General features: G+C 45.5%; 2 protein-coding genes across 3 annotated transcripts; one reads left to right on the top strand and one right to left on the bottom strand.

Moving 5' to 3' along the window:
- Positions 1-6,365: 6,365 nt before the first annotated feature.
- Positions 6,366-12,577, bottom strand: LOC140000956 (cysteine protease ATG4A-like). 2 transcript variants are annotated; one of them, XM_072032057.1, is made up of 8 exons: positions 12,428-12,577; positions 11,533-11,634; positions 10,905-10,977; positions 9,463-9,568; positions 8,763-8,950; positions 8,575-8,653; positions 7,544-7,689; positions 6,366-6,463 (listed from the first exon to the last, which is right to left on the bottom strand). In XM_072032057.1, the coding sequence occupies exons 5-8, from the start codon at positions 8,943-8,945 to the stop codon at positions 6,389-6,391; spliced, it is 483 nt and encodes a 160-aa protein (XP_071888158.1). In that variant the 5' UTR covers positions 8,946-8,950; positions 9,463-9,568; positions 10,905-10,977; positions 11,533-11,634; positions 12,428-12,577; the 3' UTR covers positions 6,366-6,388. The 2 variants fall into 2 exon arrangements, with proteins under 2 accessions (XP_071888158.1, XP_071888159.1); XM_072032058.1 differs by lacking the exons at positions 10,905-10,977; positions 11,533-11,634; positions 12,428-12,577 and adding an exon at positions 9,863-9,984.
- A 490-nt stretch (positions 12,578-13,067) lies between these two features.
- On the top strand, positions 13,068-15,855 carry LOC140000959 (uncharacterized). The gene is made up of 2 exons (XM_072032059.1): positions 13,068-15,299; positions 15,411-15,855. The coding sequence occupies exons 1-2, from the start codon at positions 14,215-14,217 to the stop codon at positions 15,433-15,435; spliced, it is 1,110 nt and encodes a 369-aa protein (XP_071888160.1). The 5' UTR covers positions 13,068-14,214; the 3' UTR covers positions 15,436-15,855.
- The last annotated feature ends 2,963 nt before the right edge of the window (positions 15,856-18,818 follow it).

The raw sequence follows: 18,818 nt of genomic DNA on the forward strand, positions 1-18,818 counted from the left end.
CACTTTCAACAACCCTTTTAACACTTCCTTTATCTTTCTCCAGCCTCTACTTCTCTAATGCCAACATCAAAGGCTCAGTCAGGGGCCAACTTAATTCCGTACCTTTTCCCACCAAGATGCTGAAACAACATCAGTATACAACATTTCATCCTATTCTCCTTCTCAAAACCAACATTAACTGTAGCAAAACATTAGAGTTTAAAGTTCCATTTAGGGGCCACTTTTCTCCACATTCCAGCTTATAAAGCGGCCACCATTGATTACAATATTTTATCAATGTTTTCCTGTTCACACTTCCACCGGCAGATCCTCCAATATCCTTCCAGTGACTCAAAACACATCCTAACGCACTTTTCTTAGGAATTTCACTGCTTACTCGCCCCCCCATTTTCCAGTTTACACTTTCAGAATACACGTGTTACTTACAAAAGCGTATCACAAAAACGTATCACTCACAAAATTACAGGCACGCAATATCTTTCAGTAGCGATGTCACAAAGCTACTATTACCAGCAATATTGCTAAAATCACAATAACAATAGTCAGAGTCAAATTCCACATGCGATAAGTCAGAAAACCGAACTGTGTAACACCATAACGATATCTTTCTTATAACAATGCCACGAACCTACTATTACCACCAGAAAAATAGCCAAAATCACAGTAACAATAACCAGAGTTAAATACCATACTCCATGAGTCAGAAAACCGAAATAAACAACACAATTCCAGATGGACCTTAAAGCGAGCTCTTTCCTTAAGGTCCCCAAACATACTTACGGTGCTTACCACAAAGTATATACCAAACACTGCCTCGCAGAAGATCATCTTCCGACTTACAGACAGTTCCAGATACAGATGGACCTCAAGGTCCCCAGATATACTTGTGGTACTAACCACAAAGTATATACCAAATACTGTCCTGCAGAAGTCACCTTCCGACTTACTGGACAGTCCCAGATGACCGGCCTACCAGAAAACCAAACCAGAATAAAGAATATACTCACTTACAATGATGGGGTCCTTGTCTGCCTCCGCAGTGATCCGGTGAGTCGAGGAGTCCCTCCGGGAAATCCCGGGGGTACCCTAGGGAGTCCTGTCCCCAGCGGGTCCTGCGGACCGGCAGAGAGGTAGTCCCATCTGGGGTGCCAGATTGATTCAAAGATCGAAGCCGAAATTCCTTTAAGTGGTATATTCTTTATTGCAGCGCTGGATGCACGGGGGATCTCTCCACCTATCGTGCATACCCAAAGCGGAAAGCAGTCTTGAATTTATACAATCAATCTCTCAATATTCTACAAGCGCCTATACATATGCATTACCTATCCCCGCCTTCCCTCGCTTCTCATGCTAATTAGCCTTTTGGCACCTTGCGCCTGCGTAGAGCCTCCCAAGAATTGTGGGCAGGGGTCTTTGGGAGGAAGACCCCGAGTCTTCCTCACAGTGTACTTTTCACCTTTGGTCAGGAATCTGCTGAATTGGCACGTTTCTTAATTGCGAGAGCTGGTTGTTGCCAATTCTTCCGTTTGTTGTATCTTTATAATGAATTCCAATGTCCAATTTTGAGATTTATAGTCCTTACATTTGTTTCTCTGTCCGTCTGCCGCTTCCTTATCATGAGTTCCAGTGTCTTGTTTTGAGATATACAGTCCATGTCTGGGGATTGTCCTTGCCTCCCCAATGCCTCCCCAATACCTCCTTAATCAAAACAAAGTGTTACAAGTCACTTCACGAAGAACACAGTCAGAGACAATACTTGTTTGGTTAGTTATCATTCTAAATTATATTCCTGTGGTATGAATGAGATGTGCTGGAGGCCTCCATGTGCGATTGTGCTGTGTGAGTGAGACGCAGCGTTGCTGCAAAGCGAGTGCAGAGTTCCGATCTGTTGTTCCGTACTCTCCGCAAGGGGAGTGGGCAGAGACGAACAAAGTGCTTGACAGACTGAAAAGAAGTGCTGTTTTATCCAAGTTTTGAGTGGTGGTGCCTAATATATGGGCCCGGTGTATCTTGTGTATCCTATTTTTGCTCTTAAATGTTTTGACTGTGACAAGAAAAAGGCAGGAGCATGATATGACATGCTTCCTGCAACATATGAGGCCCGCACAGGGCGAGACCTGGACTCGCTGAGACCTGAACAGGCCGAGACCAGAGCAGTGCTGGGAGACCCGAGACACTACGGAGGGACTACCGCTGGACGGAGAGAGCCCTGAGAGACGCTGCGGAGCCACGGACGGCTCTGAGAGACACAGAATAGACCTGACAGAAGCTGCAAAACGCGGGGAAATTGAAGTAATTGCGGAACATCCGAGATCGAGTTGCTACGGGAGACCAGAGGCGTCAGTGGACACCGGTAGCTGACCCTCACCGTGTGGCGAGTCGGCACAGAGCAGAGGGGCGGACATCAGGACCCTGCAGCCTGTCTGACATAACCATGGAGGCAGCGGCAGCAGCGGCTGTGCTGCTTCACTCTGGCATTCTTTTTATAAAAGGTTTATCTTGCAATGCAAAAAAAGACTATTCGTCCCCAGATCGGTGTTATAACTATTACTAATGACGACTTAGCTCTATTGCAGGGCAGGAGTGCAGAGACGCAGATTACACTGCCAAATGACCACCGGCAGGCTCTTTCACAAACCTAAGGTTGCAGCTGGCACTGCCTGCAGCCGTATAGCAGACGTTCCACTCTCTTTCCTAACTAGTAATCATGTGTCTCATCCATTTGTGGTGAATGGTCAGTGGCAAAAAGAAAAGGAGGATGCCACTGACACTAACAGCATGGGTAATAGGAGTAGTATAAGTGACACAGGTGACGGTGCGGGGTGCTGGGTGCTCTGCCTGCTGCTCACCTTCGCCTGACTGTGCACTGCTGCCGACGGTGCTAGAGTAAAATGTGAAGACTGCTCAGATGGCAGTGATGAGAGTGCTTGTGTGAAGAAGATGTGTACTGAATCTGACTTTGTGTGCATAGATATCAATAAAGTGTGTAACCAACAGAGAGACTGCAAGGACTGGGGTGATGAGCCCCTGAAGGAATGCAACAAAAATGAATGTGACTGTCCAGCTGGGAAACTGTGGAGATAGTGATGAATGCCAAAACCCTGGTATCTGTAGTCAAATCTGTATCAACCTGAAAGGCTATCAGATGAATCCTGCTACAGGAACCTGGAAAGGGCCATACGGCAAAGCAAATTAGATAACTGTTATTTAACTTGTCAGAAGATAAAAAAGAAAGTGTTTCAACAAGCAGCCACGGGAGGGAAGAATCACTGAACCCTCGGTGTGAGGGACTGTACCTTGTTTTACTGACTACTGAAACAGCTGTGAGAACCGCAGAAAGGGACCCATGCATCCAGAATAAAAGGACCAGTAACTACTGAAACTCGGAGGGTTGAGTCCGCTCCTGGGAAACTGAAACTCAAGCTAAGGAAGAACTAATATTCTGGCAACGAGGCTCTGCAGGCTCTGCATGAATTAAGGATGCCAAATAAAGGGGACAAGCCTGAAGGGAGGAAAGGGAGAAGGCAAGACCAGGGCAGGACCCTCCACTGTGGTGTGTATGGTCTACCGAGGGAGGCAACCCCTATGGGTATTGACTGCCGAGTGAGAGGGCCTCGACTGGACTTCTCCCACACTAAGGTCAGGTTGTCCTGAGAAAATAACATAAGAACCTTTTTTTTTAACCTATATAAAATTGTGATTCATTTTCCAGGAGCTGGATCACCCTGACAGGCCGAACGGTAACACAAGCCTGAATCAACCCTGAAGGTGTTTGCCTATTATGATCCAGATACGTGGGCAGAAGACAGATCGTGGGACTATAGGACCCCAGTATATATACTTAATAGAATAATTAGGTTATTAGCTGTAATAGAAATAGTTATAAATGATGAGAACTGCTTTGTATCAAAATTGCCTAGCTTTGGATTATTTACTAGCACAAGAAGGAGAAGTCTGTGGAAAATTTAGCTTTAGTAATTGCTGTTTAAAGATTGATAAAAAGGGTGTTTCTTCCTAGTAGCTGATAGAATGTTATGTTCTGGTTTAGGATGAGAAGAATGTTAATAATATGCTGATGTTTTAATTGTTTTTAATTGTTACAGAGCAGTGCTTACACCAAGCCAAGGACCAAGCCAAATTCAGCTTCTCACTGTCCTGCCAGCAGGCAGGCTGGGAGGAGGGCCGGACTGCTCGGGGTTAGGTTGGGCATCGGACAGCAGGTGGTGAGCAGTTGCATTCTGCATCACTTGTTTCGTATACATTATTACTAGTAGTAATATTATCATCATTATTATTGTTATTATTATTATTATTATTTTCTTGTTAACTCATAGGCTTCACTTTCCCATTTCTCTCTCCCATCCCAGAGAAGGAGAGGGGGGAGGTGAGCGAGCAAACACAAACCTGGAAGGATATGGAATGGGATTTATTTTCATGGCTGCCTGGTGGACCATGGGTTAAAAGAGTGTTATTTTTATTGTTATGTGGTGTAATGACGTTATTATTTGTACCTTGTATGATACCTTGTTTTACATTATCAATACGCCGGGTGATAAATAGTACATTGGTAATAACTTCATTAAAAAAGGAAGGGAATATGTCAATTATGATGCTTAAGGATTGGACCCTCCAAGAACAAACTGATGAAATCCAATTATTAATAACAGAAGAGACACGAATTGGGGATAGTAAAAAGAAGATAAGGGATTGTGAGGAATGTTTTAACAATTCCAATTCGTGTCCATAAATTCGTGTCCATAAAGAATAATTCTGTTTGAATCCTGTCTGCCTCTGGGCCCTGCACTGGCAATTTAGTTCTTGAATCCCAGATGCAGTGTGTCCCAGTCTCCCCCTCATTCTAGTCAATTTATCACGTCTTCAGAAAACACTCCTTAAATTTGTGAACCTGTTTGCTTTTGTTATTCCGGACTTCTATTTCTAACAGTTACAGCCTTTTTTCCTGTCTTCTTCGAGATTAACTTAACACTGCTATAGATGTGTCTGTGAATGGCTGGGGAAGAATGTTTTAATTACTCGTGAAGCGTCAAATAAGAAAGCTGTTTGTGTTTGATGTCTGGGAGTTTCAGAACAACTGATAACAACTAGTGACTGTTATGAGATCCTTGGTATCTGGCCAGGGGGTCCAAGAGATTAAGAGGAAGAAAAAAGAAGCTGAAGGACGGTTGGGAGACAAGACCTGTGGAGAGTGTACAGAGAGTGTTCCATAAACTTGGAATAGTGCCGAGTAAGTACAAAGGGTGAGAGGAAGACTACGAGCCTTCAGCATGAAAGACCCCTAGAGACCCCCAGAGGAGACTGGTGCGCATGCTCCAGTAGGAGGAACTGGACCCCGGAAGCTAATTATAATAATCTATTTTTTTTAGAAGTAGTAATGAATATGTATTAGTCTAGGTGCATAAAAATCAGCTGCTTGATGGAACTGGTGTGCGTCCTGGTGGAGCAGAGACTCCCGGTGCACCCAGCGCTGTTTGCTTACCTCTATTCCTTTATATTCTTTTAATAAATCCTATTTTTTTATTTAATCCTAATTTGAATCCTGAGCCATTTATAACAATATTTTCTGCTTTTTAAAAGAAAGTTGCTTGCATAGAACTCTCCTCAAGTTTTCTGTTGATCAATAGCACAAAAGACAGATCTATCAGCTCCTCCAAAGGGGAAAAAAAAAAAAAAAAACGCATCAGATTTTGAAGGACAGGTTTTGGTCAGGAAAAAAGGTGTTCCTGAAGCCAAACGCTATTCCTCTTCAAAGAGAAGTTACCTTCTGTCCTGTATTTCAGTTATTTACAAACTGATTTTTTTTTTTTTTAAATAAATGCCTTTAGAGGTTGATGGTACTTTACATTCAGACGTCTGGTGCTTAGCTTAACAGCTGCATGCAGAAACATCCTCAAGTCTGTTTCCTGTGGCAGCCAGCACCTTCTGTTCTCCCTAGATCAGCAGGAGCTAGAGGCCTGCAGCACTTACAGAATCAGATCTTTAAGATAGCAGGGACTAACAGTCATAATTAGAACACGCAATCTATTATGTCAAACAATAAAAAAGGATCAGGAAGCAAATCATTGATACATCACTACAATATGGCAGTTAAACCTTAGTCATTTAGTGAGAATTAGAAGTTAAAAGCAAGTGTCACCCAGTAACACCTTCAAGTGTGGATGTTTACACCCATTTTCCAACTGGCAGGGTTTGTGGCTGGTAAAGTGCTGAACAATTTCCAATTAGCAATTCAGTAGTATTGCCTTACCCTGATGCTTTAATGCATTCTTCTCCATGGCTCATACAATTTGTATACAAGGGAAAATGCAAAGGAAAATTTTACAAAAAACAAACAATAAAAACCAGACTTTATAAAGAACAAATCGAGATGCTAAGTTCCCACTCTTACCTTTTGTACAAGACTACACCGGTTATCAAAATCACATTCTTCTTTGCAAAAGAAGCCCTTAGGGGAAAAAACAAACACACAGAGTTTTACCTTTGCTGATGGTAGGTATGTGGTACCAGCAGGTAAGGCGGTTTGACCTCTGATACAGTAATGCCCTGTACGATCAGTAGATATAAGACTCCAAATATGTGGCAGCTCTAGGGAGAGAACCCACGGGGAGAACAAGGCCCTGCAAACCCCTAACGAAATAGTCAAGCAAAAAATAGCAGCAGCTCCTGTGTGCTCCTCCATGGAGCGCCACCCAGTTCCTACAGTCCAGGTATCAGCAGAAGCTGAAAACTTGTAGATGATGGACCACCTAAGGAACATTTCCATTCTGGTATCTATACTGAAAATATTTGCTCTTCCTTATGATTTTGTCTGTCTCGTTGCATCATGCCACATTTTGCACAGTTACGTAGTTAAGTATTAAAACAAAACAAAACAAAACAAAACAAAACAAAACAAAAAAACTTTCTAAAAAGCAGCAGTATTAAAAAACAGGTATGTGAATGAATGACAGATACCGGTATCTTTACAGATTAAAGCTTTAGAAACACATCCCACTGGTGACAACTGCCAATCACCCAATCACAGGATACTGGCATGGGATCAGATCCAATTTTTTCAAATACCACACTACCCCCATGACATTTTGGGTGAATTACAAATAATACATTTGTATTTGTAATTTGGGGTGAAATACAATAATTCCACTTAAACATTTTTAACTTATGATATAACGTAAGTTTAAGTAACTTGTCTTTAAGTAACTTTATGTTTGTGACCAAACCTAAAGTAGTGATAGAATAAAACACGTAAACCTGTTTCAGTTCCTTGCTCTGACCATTATAATGCCTCTTGAAAGAAGTAAAAGCTGCTCAGTAAAGAAAACAAAGCGAGCTCCCTACAGTACAGACAGCTCCCCACTTGCCCTAAGATTCTCCATGTAGTTATGTACAAACTACTATGTGTTGATCACAGAAGACAGCTTTGTGATCTTGGTTCTGTTCAAGGAGATGCATTGCTACCCTTACCAATGTAGAGAGACATTACTTTGAGATAAAGTACATGCATTCCAGATTTCCTGACACTTACTAAAGCTACTGAAGGGTCCAAATTCATGATCTTCATTCTATGTGGGGCTTCCTGGCAGTGGAAACTCTCATCGTCAACCGTGCCATTTTCTTCTGAATCTACAAAGCTTTGAGTGGTGTGAGGGTCCAGATAGATCAGCTCATTGCCTGGATGGGTAAAAGCCGTATGTTAAAAATAAGCAAGTGACATTAATAAGCACTTGGTCCAGAACTGTAAAATAGAAATTAGATTGCCATCGCAGTCAGTATAATCTAGACTTTCCAGCTAGGGATTCTTTAAGAGAATCGGAAGGTTTAGACACAACGTTTCCCACAGGGTATTTAGTATAACTTCCTATTGTGACCTATTACTGTAATTTTTTGGTTGGTTATGTTCTATCTTTGTCACATACTTTTATTTTTCCATGTGAGATCCAGTACTTTTTTTTTTTTTTTTTTTTTTAAATCTCAAGTGTTGTAAACACTAACATTTGACAGATTAAAAGGTACAGGATGTTCACAGATGCAATCTGTAATCCCATTAGGCATTTATTCAGAAATTGGAACAAAAAAGCCTAACTAAAACAGGTTAGGTTTTACAAAAGGACAAAATAGGGTTGCAAAATTTTGGCCCAAAGTGGGGTGAAATCTGAAGGAATGCATTTTAAATTAATTAGAGCAATACTTAATAACAGAAGGTATGCAAAAGGTGAAAAAGATACTGCTATCAGAAACAGTTTTGAAATACAAGAAAATAAAAGTGACATTTGACCAATACACTTGTCAAATGCTATCAGCTATTCTTAGTATGCTGCTCTTGTTGATGTCATCACTTATTTTTACACCTAGCTTTGCTGTTAACTTTCTGCTCCTGTTAAGGATCATCTCATACTGTTTCTAAACTCTTTTAGATATGCTTCTTCATTTATTTTATTCTATTCTCATCTTTCTTTACTTCTAGAGGTTCACGCTTAGACTCCTTACTATTTCCCCTTCAAAAAATGTTCTCTTTTGATCATCTGCACATTTGGAATAAGTTTCTTTTTTCCTTACCTAAAAATCCTATGGAATAATAGGCATTATTTGGTTTCCCTCCTAATGCTCCCAAAGACTGTGGCATCTTAAAGCATTCCTAGGAGTTCAAAAGGAATAAAGGAAATTGTAATTCATTTCTTTACTGACATCACAGATACCCAAACTTATTTGACAGTAACGAGCAATGAATCGAAAGAAAACCTTACTTTAAATGCATCAATATATACGGGATTTATGTGATTTATCCCTAGTCGTAGAGGTATAATAAGCAAGAGGGGTTTCCAGCCTGTGCAGAGTCCTCCTGCGTTCTTGCTTCGGCCAAGAGCACTTCCGTGCAAATGTGCACTGCTGTGGGACGCGCTGCTGCTCTGAGGAGGGCACCAGCACATTTTTTCTGCGGGAATAAAACTAGAAATCAGTCAACGCACAGAGGAACACAAAGCAGATCTTCCTCTCAGTAGTGAATTAAGCTAGTTTGCCTGGGATCTTTATAGGGCACCCAAGACAAAACGAGCCGGGCATGGCAATTACAGCTATTTAGTAGAAGTGATTCTAGCAGACAGTATGTGCTGGCACGTCCAAGTGAGACGTTAGATAAATGATTGGGGGATGACAATTTAAGACTGCAGTGACATGTACTATTAATGTTATTAATAGTGTCAAGCTTTGCCTATAAAACGGCAGAGAAATGAAATGGCAGCAATGATGACAGTAGAAATTCTTCAAGGAGCTCTTCACATCCAGTGATGTGAGCACGAAGTTGGCATCAGGGATCAAAAAAACACAACTGAGTTTGTATGTCCTTCTTCCCTCTTCTTACCCTTGCAAGACAGAGCCATGGCCCCCCAAGTATTTGTTCATGTTTAGATACATGCTGGCAAATGGAGTCAAATCAGAAACTGTTACCAGAAAACTGATGAGGTGTCACTTCCTGATGTCTTCAATGACCACCGTATTGCCCATAGATACATAAACTGCTAATGAATTCCATTCATCAAATAAAGCAAGCTTCCTAGAAAACATTAAGGTACTAATTAATATAAACTAGTTGGATCAAAAGGGTAGCTTTACACTCAGAACCATTTGATTTATTTATTTTTTTTTCTTAAAAAAAAATTTCTTTCTGCATTTTTTAAAGTCTCCATGTAAGAAAAAGAAAACTTTAAACATTAAATGTTTAATATCTTTAGAAAAATAGGTACTGAGTGGTACCAGGAAAAACATATGCGCTGCACCATGTGCAAACTGTTTTGTCTTACTGCTAAGTGCAGTGACAGTAACAGTCCAACTACATCAAGTTTATTACTTTTTATTGCACTCGACAGTCTCTGCAATGGGTTCTTGCCCAGTTGTGTCTTTTCTCATCTGGAAAAGAAAAAAATTCCTATGCCAGTTTTGCAGATTACTTTTTGCTTAAGAAATTCCACTGAATTCAGTGGAATTACTTCTGCCTGAGCCTGCGTGCACAGCAGAAATGGGGCATTAAAAGCTAAATCAGCTAAGGGTTTGGGGCACCAAAACTTCAGTGGGAGACAGCAGCACACAGTTTTATGTCCACTTCTGCAAAATCCAAACCTTTGGGGAAGGGAGCTACACTCTTAAGCTGCACTGGCAGAATTAGCTGTTTCAAATAAGCCAGAAAGAAATGGGGGTGAGCGTTTCACCATGAAAAACTTGGCCATGAAAGATCTGGAGTCCAGGGCATGCTTCAGCTCCCCTCCCTCTTCAGATCATGTGCCTGTTCCAGGGTGTCAAAGACTTGCTGCTGAGCTCGCAGGACCTGTAGCCTAGCCCCTGCCTGAGGTAAGACACCTCCACGTACCCCTGGAGAACTGAGCAGCCTCAGTTCCTTTAAGTGTGGCTCCCAGACTATGAGGAGCTGCCCATCTTTATCCAGTAGCCTTGCTGGCAGAACTGCTGCTCAGAAAGGGAGGAATTGCAGCTCAGTTCCCTCCTCAGCCGAGATGGCTTCTCTCTGATGTTTCACACCACCACTCCGACCTACACGGTGGCACTCTCGACCTGCCAGAGCTGTGCCACTGTGCAGAAAGGAATATACATCTGTGGTGTGACTGGTGAGGGCATGCAGACGGCATAGCAGGAGACTTTCCTGCAGTTTCTTCTCCTCAGGCTCTTCCTTTATTAAAATTTAGAGGTCACCCATTCCCAACTCAGTACCTGCACACCGAGCTGTGGCATGACATTCCATGCTGCACTTGTAAATAGATGGCAAGTACATTCCTGACTGTGGGACAGGGGGAGATGCAGCCTTCAAAACTCTGCCTGGGCCTTCTCTTGGCTGCCCCAGGGGAGTACGTTCTGAATGAGACTGGTATGATCTCACTTACTTTAGTACTTGAGCAACTGTATTTGGTCCAAACCATTCTCCAATTGACTTCCCCTCTCCAACACACACCTGTGCTGTTTTCACAGTGAAAAAAAGACACACGTACACAAAATCAAAGAAAAATGAGACCATAAAGAATGTGGGAACAATATACAGTAAATACCGTGACTGTCAAACATTCTAGAGTAACTGCAATCTGTATTTAGCAATAACAATTATTTTCTCAATCTATGCTCTTTTCAAAACTTAGGGAGTGCCAGTTTCTTTAATAAACAAAAGGCTTCTAAACTATAATGAGAATTACAAGTTAACAAATGTTAGTGCCCCTTATTACAAATTACAGCAATAAGCTACAAGACTGTCTATTCTAGCATTACTGACTCTGGTACCCAAGGCTTACAGAGTTTATCAAGAGCTAGATTCTAGTACATGGCTTTATTTAGGTCTCAGGGAATGTTTCTGTACTACTAGTCTTTGCGCCCATCTGCATACCTTTTTATTTTTGTATAAGCATACACATTGTCTTCACATCCACTTCTTAAAATTATGAATTAACATACTGCAAATTAGTGATTCAACACAGTAGAAATTTCAGTGGAAAAAACCTGAAAGTTTATGTTTGTTCTTACCCATCTGGTGGATTGAATAACAGCAAGCCTTCCTGTCGAGAAAGCATCGTAGGATTCTGTGATATTCTTCTGGTTGTTTTTTGTGTTTTTCCCATTGCCAATCTGAAAGGAAAAATTGATATAGAATAAAAAATGGTGACGTTTTCATTACACTGATCAAATGTCTAGACAGCAGAAAGCTTTATAATGAGATGTTAAAAGACATTTCAATTCATCTCGAATATTTACATTTTGTGTAGAGCTCCTAGAATTCCAAGCTTGTTATTTATCATCAAGCTGCACTTTATCATCATAGGCTAGATTGTAAAAACAGGGAAAATAAAACAAAACAAAAACATCAACTGCAAACATATTCTGACGGATCATGCTGCGTGTTGATAGCCATTCCAGTATCTCTGAGCTTCCAAGATTATTTAAAACTACAGGCTGTGTTTAGACCTTGTTGGATTTCTAAGCACCCATTAAATAACAACATAAGATCCATACAGAAAGTCCAAACACTCCACTGGCAGCATCCTGGGATGTGACATGCATGCTTAAGAGCTTGCACCAGGGGGGTTTGGACCTCGTGCTGCTGACAAGTGAGTAGTGAAGAGAAGGGTAAGAGCACTGTCCCACGGTGGCAGGTTTTCCCTTGGCCTCAACTTGGGTGTTACACTAAAAGGTTTATAAAATAATGGCGACAGGATTCCCCATTTGTTCTCCTTCTATGCCTATTTCTCTGCTTCAGGCTGGGATGATTACACCCAGCTGAATATGAATCGATTCATTAGGAACTGTTACCAGGGCATCAAAGAAAGTCTCACTAATAAATTCAGGGTTTGTGCTTTTAATGGAGTACTTACGAAGAAGCGTCTGCAGACAATACCGAAGTTCCCTCAGGACCAGCACTCACCTCTCCCTAAGTGTCTGCAGATCAGTGCTTGGGCCAGCATCATCTGCCCGCATCGCAGCATACATCCCCAGCCAGCGTCTGACGAAGGACCCGTGCCTCCTGTTAGGAAAGTTCAGCACAATCAGTGCAGGCTTTCAACTGGGTGCAGCACCACAGAGGACATTTCAGAGTGCTAGAAAACAGATAGGGCTGCTGAAGCCTCCATGAACTGTCCTACAGATAAAAGGCACAGAGCAAGACTTTGGTTCCATGCTGTTGGTCTAATTCTAATCTCTGCATTGCACAAATGAACAAAATTCATTTATTCCTTGTGGAGCTGACTTACTCTTCATTCTTCAAGCAGCATTCACAAACCATTTACTGCATGCTATACAACATGATCACCTGTTTACATACAGACCTAAATAAACACTGATTTTAATAATCTTCATGTTTGCATAAACAGTTAAAATGATGCTCAAAATGCGCTAATACTCTAGAAATATTTTCCCAGCCTACGATGCCATCACTTATCTTGCTATTTAATTTAGAACAATGCAGCAAATCTGCAGTATACTCACCAATAGGCGAAAACTTTCTTCTATACGTAAACCACACGTAAACCACAGTAAACCACACGTGAACACACCTTGGCTTATTGTCTGACTTTGGCTTATGGTGCGTCTGTTGCTGTGTCCAGCACAGTGCAGCCCCTAAATTGCTACCAAAACCTTGCCACAAACCTCAATCCCCCTGTTAAAAGAGACCCTCTTGTTTGTTGCCCTTCTTTCGACACTCTCTAACAGTTTTATGTCTTCATACATAAATATACAACAAAACATCAAAGAGCTCAGCAAGGTCCACCAAGGAGAGGAAGCAATGCAGGAGAAAGAAGACAGGACAACAGGGAGAATGGGCAGCATAAGGGAGGAGGCAGCCAGTGGCCTTAAAAACAAAGCCTAAAAAATAACTTCCACTAGTGGGACATAGTGAATTGGAGCTCTGGGGTCTGCATCTAGAGATGTCTTTTCTATTTATCGTGTTGTTGCGGAGATGGGTCCTCTGGCTTTGGTTGTGTTTTTTCATGTTGGGCAATTATCTCCCAAGAAGAACCCCCTGTTGGACAGAAAGGTAGAGGTGTGCTCCAGAAACACAGTGATGGCAAGGAGTCCTCCACTTCATTCTGGCATTTTTTTCCAGCTGGAAGCATTCCCAGTTGTCAACGGAATTGGTTTTGAGGAGTAGGAAAGACAGCATTGCTGGATTTCTGCTTTCTCCTCCATCCTATCAGACCACATCATGAGAGTTGTCTTTGTTTGATGTTCTTATGTCGCGTTCTGTTATTCTATATTTTTTTCTCTCTTATGTGATTTTATGTTCTTCTGTTATGTTATGTTCTTATGTTCACAACAGGACTCCTTGCCAACACCGCCTCACAGACACCTGGGCCAAAGAGCAGGGCCTTGAGCGGCTAGCTCACCATGACAGAGCTCATTTCCTTCCCAGTAGCTGCCAGGTGCCCTCTGGGGGCATTTCGGGGCTACAGCATGGGAAGACTTCCTTGGGGTGGGAAGCCATTGGGCTAGGAAATGGGCAATGTTCCCTAGGAAGGAAATCCCTGGGAAGCAAAAGCCTTGGGATGGGAAGTCTTGAATGGGGTGGGTACCATTCCCTGGGGAAGGAAGTGCTTGGAGAAGTCCTCCAAGAGAGAGGACTCTCTTTGGGACGAGGTCTCTTTGGCTGAAGAAACGCTTCGTGTTGATGGGGCAGATTTCGTCTGGGTTGCTGGGAATGTGCCATGCGGTGAAATGGCAAGGATGGGCACTGCCGCTGAGGCCGAGAAGCTGGTCCTGGGCTGGGCAAGCCTTGGGCCGGGCAAGTGGTGGTGTGGAAGCGTCCTGGGCATGGCAAGTGCTGCGTGGGAGGGAAAGCCTGCTGGGGATGGCCAAGTCTTGCGCTGGGCAGCCTGCTTGGCTCCAAAGCCTGCAGTCCTCCCCAAGATGTCGGCGAGGGGCTGGTCAGCCGTTGGGACGGAACCCCCGTTGCCCGCGTTCCCCAAGCAACCGCCCCACTCTCCAGCCACCATGGCAGGTCCAGCAGCCGGCTCCCGCTCCTCCCGGGGCTGCGGCCCTGCTGGCGAGCCCAGCGCCCCAGAGCTCAGCCCAGCGCCCTTTTTCCCACAGAGGGTTTCCCCAGACGGCTTCTGCGGGTTGCGCAGACGCAAAACTCCCCCTTCGTCGTCCCAGCCGTGCCGCCAACGGTGGCTGCCTGGCTGCTTCCCTCCCTCCCCGGAGCGATGGCGCTGCCCTTGCAGCCCCCCCAGGTACCCACCCTCCCCTCCGCACTGCCCCAGGCCACCGTCTGGCACGTGGTGCCGGGGGTCCAGGGGCAGGTGCTGCAGCTCCCCGCCAGGGTGCAGCTGCCACCTGGGGGGCACCTCCCAGCCCAGGGGCACCACCTGCAGCTTAGGCAGCTCCCCGCCGGCAGCTCCCTGCTGTGGGGCAGCTCCCCCACAGCGCTCCTGTGGGTGCCCCCAGTGTCTCCCAGCCCCTGCTGATGTGGACGGGGACGCTGGTGCCCCAGGATGGTGCTCCCCTCTGCTTGGGGCCCAGGGCCGTGCTCCATGGGGAGCTCCTGCACCCCGCAGGCACCTGCCTGCTGCAGGCCCCTGCCTACCCCGGCCCCCCACCACTCCTCATGACAGGGCCTCCGCTGCGGGGGCAGGCGCTCCCCGCGCCCCGCACCCTCAGCAGCAGCCGGGGGCAGCTGCCGGAGCCCTGCTTGCATGCCGTGGGGCTCAGCGAGGACCAGGGGCCCCCGCTGCCCGGCCCCACTCCCCCCGAGCCTGCCCAGGCTCCAGCGACTGCCAGCACCCAGACGGCGACGCCCGACGGTGAGTTTGGGGCTGGCCCAGCCGGCCGCTGGGCGCCCCACACCCAGGAGCCATGGCAAAGCTGGCAGCGGGGGATGCTTGGGGGATTGCATTGGCTTGCTTTTTCCTCAGCGGCGACACTTGCAGAGGTACCTGAGGAGCCCCTGGAGCTGCTGGAGCTGGGCCCCGATGCCTTCGCCGAGGCCTTTCCCCAGCTGGCAGGGGACAGCCAGCAGCTGCAGCACCTGCAGGACCAGCTCCCGGCCGACCTGGACAGCTCCGGCTTGGAGGAGCTGCTCAGCTGCCTCGATGCCGTGGATGCCTTCGCCGCTGTCCCCAGCAGTCCTGTCCTCAAGCGCTTCCTCTCGCAGCTGCCCGACCTCTGCGAGGACATCGAGGAGCCCAGCACACAGGGACTGGCAGCCACCAGAGCGCTGGGTGAGGTCCCCTCAAGCCCTGGGCTGCACCCCGACAAGGTGCAGGCTGGGCGGGCGCTGCAGCCCCCTGCAGCTGCTGTGCCGCCACTCAGCTCCCCCCTCAAGCCTGCAGCCCGGCCCCAGCTCAGGAGAGCCCTGCCCAAAAGGCCCCCCTGCAGGAATTCATCCCTGCCCGCAGAAGAACCCTGCCCCAGCCTCCCTTGGCTCCCCTCAAGAGGCGCCCCGACCCTGACTGCCTCCCTGCCCGCAAGAGACCCCTGCCCCAGCCTCCCCAGGCTCCCGTCCAGAGCCCCCCCGACCCTGACTTCCTCACTGCCCTCAGGAGAGCCCTGCCCAAGCCTCGCCTGAGTCCCCTCCAGAGCCCCCCCGACCCTGCCCGCAGGAGACCCATGCCCAAGCCTCTCCCCAAAAGGCCCCCCCAGCAGGAATTCATCCCTGCCCACAAGAGAACCCTGCCCCAGCCTCCCTTGGCTCCCCTCAAGAGGCCTCAACTTCTCCCAGCCCTCAGGAGAGCCCTGCCCAGTCCCCCTCGCAGTCCCCTCCAGAGCCCCCCGCTCTGGAGGGGACTGCCCACGGCTCTGCCCACGCAGCCGCGCACGCTGCAGCGTCCGGCGCAGCCCCGCGGGGACTACGTGCCCTGCGTGGGGCCCTGGGCGGGCGGCGACGCAGCGCCCACACCGCTGGAGGAGCAGGAGTCGTCGGTGCCCATCACGCCGCAGCAGCGTCCCGAGCGGGAGCGCCTCAAGAAGCTGGCCCAGGAGGAGCGGCAGCGGGCGACCCACCACATGAGGATCGGCCCCGGGCAATTCTTCGAGCAGCGGCAGAAGGACCACGCCAGAGCCTACTCTTACGGCTACCCGTGACCGACCTCAGGCTTCTCCTCGACGGCCCCCGCAGCACCCAGGCCCGCTCAGCACGCAGGCAGGCACAGAGACCTCTGCAGGCGCCTGCTCCAGCTTCAGCCACGCTCCTCAGCCCTTGCCCCTCTCGCTTGCCCTCTCCCCTCTCTCGTGCTGGACCTACGCACTGCTTGCCACTCTCAGGGATGGGCAACGGCAAATGCCAATGGCAAATGCGCGCGCGCCTCACCCAGGAAGGTGGCAATGGCAAGCTGGGGGGATGCTGGCAGCAGCTGGGCTGGGAAAGCTTGCCCATGGCAACTGCTGCTTGGGACACCAAAGGGCTGAGAGACAAGACTTAGCTCTTCTTTCGGGGCATTGCTCTTCTTTGCTGCCTTCTGGATTACATTCCTCTCCTTAGGTGCTCACTCAGCAAGGCCTCTGCCTGCAGCTCTTCTTGCACTGGGACACCGAGGGGATCAGAACTGGGACGTTGTTGGGATAGGAAATGATCAGTGGGATGGGAAGTGATGATGGGGATAGGAACTCATTGGCACGGGAAAAATGGGTTTTATTTGTATTAAATTTACATTTTTAAATTTTATTTAATTTACTGGGTTTTATTTGTATTAAATTTACATTTTTAAATTTTATTTAAATTACTGAGTTTTATTTTTATTAAATTTAAATTTTCAAATTTTATTTAATGTACTGGTTGTATTATTTATTTCATGAAATCCACTTTATTGACTGTGTTGTACAGTATGGCATTGTTTCATTATTAGAAAATGATAAGTATTTACTATTATTAATTAAACAATATTTACATATTTTATACATTATAAATTATCAATATTCTCATTTCTAATTTTGTTTGTTTTTATTCCTTTTCTACCCTATTAAACTCTCTTTATCCCAGTGCACTGCTTTGGACTTTAGTTTTCCTTCCGAGTCGTTGTGGATTCACTCCGGATGGGGGGACATTAGCGAACGCCTGTGTGCTTCAGATCCAAGGTCACCTTTGCCCTCAACTCAAGATCCATGTTTGCATCTGTTGTCATGAAGCAATGTTAACAACAGCAACAATTAAGTTACCTTATTTATTATTTCATGTTATTTCATAATTTCATGTTCAGTTATTTCATGCAGCCCGCTTCCGCTGCCCATGCTCAGGCCGGGCATGGATGTGGGCATGGCCAGCACGGACGGCAGAAAATGGGTGCATGGCTGGATGGATGGCTGGGTGGGAGTTGGGAATTCAGCCTTGGGATCAGAACTGGGAGGTTATTGGGATAGGAAATGATCAGTGGGATGGGAAGTGATGATGGGGATAGGAACTCATTGGGATGGGAAAAATGGGTTTTATTTGTATTAAATTTACATTTTTAAATTTTATTTAATTTCCTGGGTTTTATTATTTATTTAATTAAATCCACTTTATTGACTGTGTTGTACAGTATGGCATTGTTTCATTATTATAAAATGATAAGTATTTAATATTATTAATTAAACAATATTTATATATTTTATACTCGTAAGGGGGTGTCGAGAGGCAGGAGACCTTTTCTCCATTAACACCAGCGACAGGACCCACGGGAACGGGGTTAAGCTGAGGCAGGGGAAATTTAGGCTTGACATAAGGAGGGGGTTCTTCACAGAGAGGGTGGTTGCACACTGGAACGGGCTCCCCAGGGAAGTGGTCACTGCACCGAGCCTGTCTGAATTTAAGAAGAGATTGGACTGTGCACTTAGTCACATGGGCTGAACTTTTGGGTAGACCTGTGCGGTGTCAAGAGTTGGACTTGATGATCCTTAAGGGTCCCTTCCAACTCAGGATATTCTATGCTTCTATGATTCTATGATACATTATAAATTATCAATATTCTCATTTCTTATTTTGTTTGTTTTTATTCCTTTTGTACCCTATTAAACTCTCTTTATCACAGTGCACTGGTTTGTTCTTATACTTTTTCTTATACTGTGGAGCCCAAAACTGCACTCAGTACTCAGTACATGGAATAACAAGACAGACTGCCTGTCATTTTCTCTTCTCTGCAGAAGCCCTGTTGCTAACACTGTCCAGAAATCACCACTGTCACAGACAGTAGTAGCATTCCCTCCTCCCACAGTTGGTTCTTCCCCCCCAAGACTTAGACACCATCCAGAAAAATAAGAAGAATAATAGTAATAAAGTAAATAAAATAAAATAAAATAAAATAAAATAAAATAAAATAAAATAAAATAAAATAATAAAATTAATTAAA

This window comes from Anas platyrhynchos, chromosome 35, assembly GCF_047663525.1.
Source record: "Anas platyrhynchos isolate ZD024472 breed Pekin duck chromosome 35, IASCAAS_PekinDuck_T2T, whole genome shotgun sequence".
Taxonomy (NCBI): domain Eukaryota; kingdom Metazoa; phylum Chordata; class Aves; order Anseriformes; family Anatidae; genus Anas; species Anas platyrhynchos.

What these genes read in the sequence shown, in the direction of transcription:
- LOC140000956 (XM_072032057.1), bottom strand. Translation starts at nt 8,945, where the DNA reads ATGTGCTGGTGCCCTCCTCAGAGCAGCAGCGCGTCCCACAGCAGTGCA. An exon ending in TTATTCCATAGGATTTTTAG is followed by an intron (nt 7,690 to 8,574) that starts GTAAGGAAAAAA and finishes TTACCCATCCAG; the next exon opens with GCAATGAGCTGATCTATCTG. An exon ending in TGGACCCTTCAGTAGCTTTA is followed by an intron (nt 6,464 to 7,543) that starts GTAAGTGTCAGG and finishes TTTTCCCCTAAG; the next exon opens with GGCTTCTTTTGCAAAGAAGA.
- LOC140000959 (XM_072032059.1), top strand. Translation starts at nt 14,215, where the DNA reads ATGGCAAGGATGGGCACTGCCGCTGAGGCCGAGAAGCTGGTCCTGGGC. An exon ending in CCAGACGGCGACGCCCGACG is followed by an intron (nt 15,300 to 15,410) that starts GTGAGTTTGGGG and finishes CTTTTTCCTCAG; the next exon opens with CGGCGACACTTGCAGAGGTA.